The 10,323-nt window shown below is 34.0% G+C and overlaps 1 protein-coding gene across 4 annotated transcripts in view; it reads right to left on the minus strand.

Moving 5' to 3' along the window:
* Positions 1 to 652: 652 nt before the first annotated feature.
* Positions 653 to 10,323, minus strand: part of LOC110038441 (mediator of RNA polymerase II transcription subunit 12) — a 69,622-nt gene continuing 59,951 nt past the window's right edge. For all 4 annotated transcript variants that reach the window (XM_020743287.1, XM_020743284.1, XM_020743286.1 and 1 more), the window contains one exon: positions 653 to 1,474. In XM_020743287.1, the coding sequence (XP_020598946.1) occupies positions 1,058 to 1,474 (417 nt within the window). In that variant the 3' untranslated portion in view covers positions 653 to 1,057. The remainder of the gene's footprint in view (positions 1,475 to 10,323) is intronic.

Here is a 10,323-nt window from a genome sequence, read left to right on the forward strand (position 1 = left end):
CATGACAACTTCCACAACACAACATTAAATACATTCAAATGAAGCAAATACAAAAATAAAAAATATATTTAATTTCTTCTACTTTGAATTTTTTTTTCCCTAAATAAATTCAAGTAATGATAAAAATGTTACAAAATCAAGAACTCCAATCAAACCCCGTAATTTTATAATTAAACTTCAGCTAAACTTACTAGGAAACATCAAAGCTGTTCCATAATTTTATTATTTAAATGCTGATAATTTTAACACATATTTGTACACTAACTAAATTCTCCGTAGTTCATATCTTAAATATAATTTTTATAATCTCCTTCTATATATATATATATATATATAGAATCGGTATTTGGCAGAGGCCCAAATACCAATTAATTATGCGTTAGGCTCTATGGTGAAAAGCCTGAGACATGTGCTATTATTCGAGGACCACCGCGCCACGGGGATTCGAACCCTTGACCTGAAGGGACTTACGGAGAATCCCGCCAACAACAGGCCAAGGCATGCACGCTGCAGAAATATATATAGTACTAGAACTATACAGAAATTTCTTAATTTGGGCATGAACCAACTACACCAACAAATGATTGGCGCGCTGCAGAGCAAAATCACACCAATTTCAGCCAGGCCAGCCAAATGAGAAAATATTGCCTACTTTGTAAGTGTGTACTTATAAAGATAGATGGAGTTGTCACGTCACATACAGCAGTCAAAGACAACAGAAGCAATTGCATTATCAAATCCATGATATCGTTAGAACCTGGAACATATCATGTGAAAAATAGACAAAGGGGATATATGAATTAAAATGGAGTTGAGAGCACATCTCACAGAGTTGACTTGCTTGCCTCAATGGAGAACTAAATCAATATTCCCTATACAAAGAAAAAAGGCAGGACATGTTAGAAAATGTATTGGTATCGTCTGATTCTTGCACGAACGGTTCAGTCTGAGGAGACTGGCAGTTGCCATATTCCCTTGGCTTTTGCCCCAAATGCCATGTTTGAAAAACTTTCATGCCATGGAAGATTTTAGAAGCACATTGTTACAAGAAAAGTGGTCAGCTTTCATCATCCAATACTCCGACATAGGTCAGATCAGTTCTTCTTATCCTCACGGCTCCCTTAAGCCAACTGCAGGCCTTCAGATTGGAGTGGTCTCCACTGACTGAGCCTCCACTGCCACCAACACTAGCAACAGAACAGCCTGTGCCATCTTCGAGCAATGTCCATGGATCAATTTCATTATCGAGATCTTGGGAGGAGAGGGACTTATTTTTAATGAGAGGACGTGAAGGCGTGGATCGATGTAAGGGGGCCAAGGTAGAGGATAAAGGTGGCGATAATGATGGTGCTGTTGTTGGCATTAGTGGAGGATGGTAAGGTGGATATAGGGAAAGGGAAACAGGGAGTATGGGCATTGCAGCTTGTAGACGTCGTCGAATTGTTGTTGGAAGCTCCATGTGGTCCAAGTCGGCCTATAAGGATGACAAGAGCTGTTTTGTTTGAAACAAAGCGAGTAGAAAACAAAAAAAATTAAATCATTTTCAATTTCATGCAATCTCCCGAGTCACAAAAACAATTTTAATTTTTAATTTTTAATATCCCTATGGGAAGCTTCCTTTCATTCCAAAGCATGTGCATCTTACATGTAATTGGAGAATAATATTGGGCGAAATTTAAAAAAAGCAAACAAGACAACAATGGAATGAAAAGAGGAAATTTGTTGAAATTAAAACAGTTTTCTAGAGGAAAGATTTTGAGAAATTCTAATTTTGGGTCTCATTTGGATTAAATCTTTAATTTCTTCTCAAATAAGTGTTTCAGCCGAAGCAAATAAGTATGTTGCAAGTCTTGACCATGGCTATCAAGGGATGCTTCCCATGCACTACTGAGAATCCTTATTATTTTAATCTAAATATTATTTAATTGAATTTGTATACGTGACTACCATTTAGTCTTACGTGCCAATTTCCTTTTCACACCGTATGAATCCAAAATCTTTCAAAATGGAAAAATAAATTGAAGATTTCTTTCAACAATTCGATCAACCTTCTGTAAAGGTCCAAGTTATTGAAAAAAAAAAAGATAAATCCTTATTTTCGATCAACCTTCTGTAAAGGTCCAAGTTATTGAAAAAAAAAAAGGATAAATCCTTATTCTAATTTGCTAGTGCAACATGTGGAACAAAATCAACATGGATTAAGGCATAAGTATAAAGAACAAAATCTTCCATGCCAACAAGTATAAAGGAAGATTAAATAATCATTATAGGAGGCATAAGAAAAGAGATTCTAGTATATCTAAATACTATGTAGCCTAAGGATTTTGTTTTAACTTGTGATTATCTAGTTACTATTATATGTTTTATTAAAATCCATAGGCGAGATCATAGAAAAAAGTTTATTTTGGATGGTTGTAACTGTAAACAAAATTAGTTATGGAACTATTGTTAAAACAGTAAAATTTCGGAAAAATGACATTAGTATTAGAGAGACTGCTTCAAAAAAAAAAATAATAATAATAAAAAAAAATAAAAATAAAAATAAAAATGGAATTCCTAGTTTCCTATTTTAGTGGTATTCTCTTTTTATTATATCACATTTCTTTCTTTCTCAAGTCAATTTATCTTTGGTAAGTTGTTTTAGTTGTATAAGTTTGTCCTAGTCATTCCTTATCATATAAGGAGAATAGTTATAAATAAAAGAAAATGATTTTCTCCACCTTTCTTCGCAGTATAAAAAAAAATATAAATCCTTGCTCTCGTCTCTGTCGAATTGTCTCCTTGCAGGCGCACCTCTCCTCCCCCCTTATTAGCCGATCTCAGAGGGTGTGATTCTTTCCTCTCCACCTGAGAGCTTCGCAGCAGACACAAGGCCCTCTCTCCGTCGGATAGCTTTGCACCACGCACGAGGCACTTCTCTCCGTTGGATCACTTCGCTTTGAAAAAGGCGTGATTCCTTCTCTCCTGAATCGCTTCACAGCAGACCATGATTCCTTCTCTCCGACGGGATCGATTCGCAGCAGGGGTGATTCCCTCGGTTGAATTTTCTCTCTAGTGGAAATCCTAATAGGCACGCTCACTCAACAAGATTTTTCTCTCCATTGTAGGAACTAGTGTAAATCCTCAACATGCAAAAGAAAACTTCAACAAGCAAGAACTTCTGACAGCCATCAAAACCCTTCAACAGGCCTGCAGACCTTCACTAGCTCTTTCCTGTAGCCAGTAATCCCTTTTGCATCCTCTGGATTGTTCCGACAAGATTTCAACATGAACATCTCTTGCCTTCGAATCTTACCTACATCCCAATTCCTTCCTACTGCAGCCCCTTCTCCGTCGGATTCTTACCAAACCTTTCTTCCAGCAACAGTAGCAGTCGAACCTCTCTCCTGCGGAAGCGGCAGTTACCAACTCTTCTTCAATAAATGCAACTTAACCGGCATTTTCTTCCTACAGAACATGTGACCAATTTTTTCTCTGTTAACAAGCTGCAGCCCTCAATACATAAGGTTTAAGACCAAGTATGGTACGAAGACAACGAATTTCACTCCGAAAGTTAATCGTCCCTCTCATGCAGCAACAAAAGTTAAGTAACTCCTCTTTTGTAACAATCCACTAATCGTATCTTTCTTCCAACAGCAGTTGCGGCCAGCTTCCTCCCTATAACAAGCTGCAACTCTAAACACATAGGGTTTATGATCATGTACGATGTGAAGACGTCAACTTCCACTCCAGAGGTTAGTCGTCCCTTGTGTACAAGAAACTCGATTACACAAAGGACGGATGTTGGAGACTACATAGAAAACTAAGAAAGAAAAGACCAAAACATCAATGCCCATGCAGGGTTGGCCGACCCCAGCCTTTTCACCAAGAAACAACTGAAGGTGTTGAAGAAACTTCTTTCGAGCACAACAAAGTGGCATACTAACTTGATGATACACCAAGATACCATGTCCTATCTCGCTGAAAATGAAAGATTTCAACCTTGGAAAATAAATTTCGGCACTTCTAATCACATGATTGGAGATACTTATGCTCCCACCAACTACCAAGAGCTCACCGACTAACACTTTGTCAGACTTGCAAATGGATTGCACTCCATGATTATTAGAAAATGAGAATTGAAAGTCTTCAAAGATATTCAGCTTTCTTTTCTGTTATGTGTTCATTAATTAGATTACAACTTACTATTGATTAACAAGTTTACTCATGACTTAAATTATATTGCTAAATTCCATTCTAACACTTGTGAATTGTAGGTGGTGAATTTGAGAAAGGTGATTGGTAGTGTTGAATTGCATCAAGGTTTATACCTACTCGAGGAAAGGTATTTGTTTAGCAAACAAGTGTCCTCTTCACCATCTTCTTCCCATATTTCTGAGTTTGACAAGTTTGATTTTATTGAAAGTTAAGTTATATTATGACATGTGAATTGAGTCATCCCAATTTTCATTATAAAGCAAAGTTGTACCCTCATCTTTTTCTTAATAAAATTTTTTTTATTAATGTGAATCCTCCCAATTGGCTAAAAATACTCGGCATATTTATCATTTGTCCCAGTATAAATCCTCATATCCTTTCTCTAAATCCATAATGACATTTGGAGAATATCAAAATTGAAAATCATCAATGGAGCAACAAATTTCCTTTATTAATAACTACACTAGAACCAGTTGAATATTCCTCATGAAGAAAAAATCTAAAATTGTACAAATCTTTCAATCCTTCCATACATGATTTTAACTCAATTCCAATGTAAAATTCATATCCTCAAAACTAATAATGCAAATGAATATTTAAATTCTATCATTGGACCCTACCTTGTAAAAAATTATATAATCCATATTAGTTCCTGTGTTGAAACTCCACAAAAAAAAAATGTTACAAGTGAGAGGAAGAATAGACATCTCTTGAGGCATCAAAGATTATAATGTTTTCTTTTTCATAATGTCTTCCTCTTAAGCATATTTGGATCTCTTTTTTTCACATTCACCAACCAAATCGAACAAAGCTAGACCCAAAATTCATCAAATGTATCTTCCTTGGAAGCGACGCGCTGTATGACCTAAATACAGTGAAAAGTGTGCAAGGACCGCTACACCGACCCCCGAGTGTAGTGTCCAATAAGTAATGGTTCCCACATTACAGACGGATGCGGGCAAAAAAATAATTTCATTAAATTAATGAAACTAATATTATGATAGAATTTTGGAATATAAGTACTTTCAATGATAAATTAATGGAACTAGTTGACATTATGATTCATAGAAAAATTAACATCTTATGTATTCAAGAAACTAAATGGGTAGGAAAAAAAGCTAATGAGATTGATAACTTATATTTTAAACTTTGATTTTCTGGTAACGTGTAATTATAGATAAGAGTTTGAAAGCTAATATTATAAAAATTATAAGAATTGAAGATAGAATTATAGCCTTTAAGATTATTATTGATACTCAAATTTTTAATTTTATAATTGCAGATATACTAAAGATAAATTTTGGAATGACTTAGAAATCTTAATTCAATTGATACCTTTTGAAGAAAGAATTTTTATCGGAGAAGATTTAAATGGACATGTCGGTAGAGTGGTAGAAAATTTAACAAATATTCATAGTGGCTACGATTTTGGAGTGATTAATGAAGAAGGTAGATTCATTTTAAATTTTGTTTTAGCATATGATTTTGTTATTATTAATATTTTATTCAAGAAAAAAGATGTACATTTTATTACTTATAATAATGGATCAAATAAAACACATTGATTATTTTCTAACTAGAAAAAGAGATCGGCGAGGTTATGAGGATTGCAAGGTCATTCCAGGTGAGAAATTAAGTACCCAACATCGATCATTAATTCTAGATTTTAAGATAAAGAGTTGTAAAACAAAGAATACTATGACTCATCATCGTAGAATTAGATGTGAAACCTAAAATACAGATAAAATTATTTTTATGAGTAAAATTCAATATTTCAAAATTTTGGACGTTCATGAAAAAGAAAAAACTATGTGGGATAAAGAAACAAACACTATATTTTGGACGTTCATGAAGAAGAAAAAACTATGTGGGATAAAGAAACAAACACTATTAAATAAGTAGCAAAAAATGTACTTGAAAAATCAAAAGAAAAAGTTTCTAAAAATAAAAATATTTAGTGGTGGAATAATAATGTGCAAAAAAAGATAAAATATAAGAAGTTATGTTATAAAAATTAGTTTAAATGTAAAAACTTAAAGAAAAAGAAAAATATCAAATGACCCGCAGGGAGTCTAAAAGAACAATTTATGACGCTAAAAATTATGTTTTTAATGATATTTAAAATAGATTAAATACTAAGAAGAGAGAAGAAATTATCTATAAACTAGCCAAAAAAAGATAAAAGAAAATTAAAGATTTAACTCAAGTGCAATAAAGTTGAAAATCAAAAAGTAATTTTCTTAGAAAAATTTATTCAACATTGGTTGTTGAATTATTCTGATAAACTTTTTAATGAAGTTTCTGAAAATACGATCGATATTAGTATCTTAGTATTGTTAATAATAATAAAACGTTTCATTTTTACTGTCGCATTAGTAAAAAAGACATTGAGGAGGCTTTAAGGAAAACTAAGGGTTGTAAGACTATAGGACATGATGATATCTCAATTGAAGTGTGGAAACATTTAATAGACTTGGGAGTTTTTTGGCTTACTAAGCTCTTCAATATTATTTTAAAAAATAAAAAGATGCCTGAGTGGAGAAAGAGTATTTTGGTCCTCACTTTTAAGAACAAAGGGGATGCACAAGAGTGTGCAAATTATAGATGAATTAAGATGATGTGTCATACTTTAAAATTATGTGAGAGCGTAATTGAACATAGGTTAAGACGTATTATAAAGATTTCTCATAATCAATTTGGATTTATGCTGGGCAGGTCTACATTTATTGAGAGATTTGATGGAGAAGCTCGGTGATAATAAAAAGGATCTACATTTGATTTTTACTGATTCGAAAAAAGTTATGATAAGGTTCCAAGAGATATCCTTTGGAGAGTTCTTGAAAAGAAATGTGTTGATATGACTTATATTCAAGTCATTAAAGATATGTATACTAGTATACTAGATTGTGTTCAAACTGAAGGAGGATTGTGTTACTTGTGTTCAAGATTGACCATGATTGACCAAATATTTTCCTGTTTGTGTTGGATTACATCAGGAATTAGCTTTAAGCCCATAACTTTTTGCTTTAGTTATGGATGGTCTTACTGGACATTTATAGGAGGATGTAACTTGGTGTATGCTTTTTGCTGATGATATTCTGCTCGTGGATAAGACGAGAGAAAAAATCCAAGAAAAACTTGAATTATGGAGGTCTACATTGGAGTCTAAAGGACTTCATCTGAGTAGAACCAAAACTAAATACATGTAACGTAATTTTAGTAGTAGTAGCTCTAGTGACAAGTGTAACTTCGGGCGATCAAATTATTAAAAGGAGTGAACGATTTAAATATCTTGGTCTGTCGTTCAAAGCGATGGTGATATAGATGGAGATGTTAATAGTAGAACTCAAGTTGGTTCGTTGAAGTAGAGGAATGCTTCGGGCCTTGTGTGAAAAGCACCGCTCAGACTGAAAGAAAAACTTTATAAGATGGTGATAAAACCAGCAATGCTCTATGGCGTTGAATGTTGGCCTTTAAAAGAAAAGCATAAAACTAAGTTAAGTGTTGTCGAGATGAGAATGATTAGGTGGATGAGTGACTTTACACTTAGAGATAAAATGTGAAATGAATATATCTATGATAGAGTTGGTGTAGCTCTAGTGAAGGACAAAATTAGAGAGAGTCGTCTTAGATGATTTGGTCACATTAAACGTAGACTATCTGATGATCCGATTAGAAGAGTAAATGTTCTAGATTCGACTTATGTTAAGAAATGTAGAGGTAGACCTAGGAAGACTTGGGTTAATTGTGGAAAAAATGATCTTAATTTATTAGAACTAAATGAAAATATGACTCTAAATAGAACGCAATAGCGGGATTAAGGCTTTGTTGTTGTTGTTGTATCTTCCTTGGGTATGCTCCTAACAAAAAGGAGTACAAGTTTTATCCTTTCAATTACCAAAAAAAAATTTATTATAACTTCATGGATGTTACCTTCTATGAAAACCAACCCTCCTACCCCAATTCTAATATTCAAGGGGAGTGTCAGAGTGAATATCAAACTTTGGACACTGCTCTGGATACTCACACTAATTTAGAGTAATAACAACATATTCTCCTTCTTTATAACCATTCTTTATCCCAAATTCCACTAGTTAGAACATCAAACCGGAGACTGACAACAAGAAACTTCATATTTATACTAGGAGATTGAAATCCAATCAGCAATATAAAGACAATATGCAACCAAACGACATTTCACAACCAAACCTGAATGCAAAAATATCTAAAGTTTAAAGATAAGGGAATCCAATGGAGAAGAGAAGGAAATTTGCACAAATTATCCCAGGATTATGTTGCCGATGAGAAATTATCAAATTATAAAGTTTTTATATATAATTTTGATAGTGCAGATACTCAGATCTATTCATGAAACACTTTAAAGTTTGAAATGAAAAAAAAAACAATTGAAGCGGAGATTCAAGCACTTGATCAAAATGACACATGGATCAATCCTCCAAATAAAATATCTATTGGGAATGTAACGTATAAACTAGATGGAAGCATTCAAAAATTCAAGTATAGGTTGATGGCCAAAGATTTCACTCAGTCTAATGGGATAGACCATCAAGAGACATTTGCTCTAGAGGTCAAGTTAAACATTATAAAAGTTCTTTCCTTGGTAGTGAACAAAGAATGAGAACTGCATCAACTGGACATAAATGTGTTTCTGAATGGAAACCTTGAGGAAGAAGTGTATAAAAAAAATCCCACTAGAATTGGAAAATGACTCAAATAAACATCTAGTTTGTAAACTAATAAGGTCACTTTATAGCCCTCAAACAATTTTCAAGGACTTGGATTGACAAGTTTCCCAAAACTATAAAATCTAATGAATATATCCAATGTCAGGTGGATCATAAACTGTTCATAAAACATACATAGGGAGTTGAGAAGGCTATACTAATTGTCTATGTAAATAATATAATCCTAACAAATGATGATGAAAAAAAGAATGGGAAGATCAAGGAGATTCTTACCACTAAATTTGAAATTAAGGATCTAGGAGCGATGAGATATTTTATGGGTATGAAGTGGTCAGATCCAAGATAGTATCGTGATATCCTAAAGAAGACATATTACAAGAGAAAGGAATGATGGGATTGCAAACCCGTGAAGACTTCAATAGATTTCAATAAAAAATGCATTCAGAGGGAGAAAAGACATCAATGAAAAAAAAAGAAAATACAAGAGATTAGTGGGTAAGCTTATCTACTTGTCACACACTAAGCCCAATATTGTTTACTCTGTCGACATTATGAGTCAAAATATAAATAGTTTGAATGAAGAATATTTTGAGATGGTTTATAGAATATTAACACTTCTTAAGAAGACCCGGGCAGAGGGTCACGATTTAAATAATCAGATATTAGGAAGGTAGAGATTTATATTCATGCTAGTTGGGCAAGAGAACTCACAGACATAAGATCTACTCTTGGATATTATTCCTATGTCTGAGAAAATTTTATCACCTGGAAGAGCAAGGAGCAACAAGTGATCTATAGAAGTTATGCAAAATATGAGTATTAGAAACTGTTGTGTGAATTAATGAAGGATGTAGATCCAAAGGTTAATAAGTGAGTTGGGATGCCCTCACGGTTAATCCCAGATACCAAAGTTAACCCAAACCACAATAGGAAAACAAAATATTATTGCTAAAAGTAAACAGATGGTCATAATCAAACACACTTCAAAGAAAAAAAGTACAACAGACACAACACAAACTCACATTAGAGTTCAATTCATAAGTGGTAGGCGACTAAGTGGTCAAGGAACGCAAATAGTGGTTGAAATGGGTTGTGTGTAGTCGGGGCAGTAAAAGGAGCTAGAAGGGTAGCGACGGCAAGGGAGGAGGACGCCGACAACTAGAGGGAGCTGCATGAAGGAAAACAAACTGGAGAGAAAATAGCCGGTCAGACTGCTGGAACAACAGGGAAGGAAAACAAACTGGAAAATGAGAGAAAATAGCCGGTCAGACTGCTGGAACAACAGAAAATAGTAATGAACGGTTTTTCCGAGCAGCGGCGGCAACGAGCGGAAATGACAATTGCGGTGAGTGAAAATGTCAGCAGCAATGAGCAGAAATGACAATAGCAGTGAGCGGAAATGACAGCCACGGCGAGCAGG

The sequence above is a fragment of the Phalaenopsis equestris genome, unplaced genomic scaffold, assembly GCF_001263595.1.
Source record: "Phalaenopsis equestris unplaced genomic scaffold, ASM126359v1 Scaffold232823, whole genome shotgun sequence".
In the NCBI taxonomy this organism is placed as follows: Eukaryota; Viridiplantae; Streptophyta; class Magnoliopsida; order Asparagales; family Orchidaceae; genus Phalaenopsis; species Phalaenopsis equestris.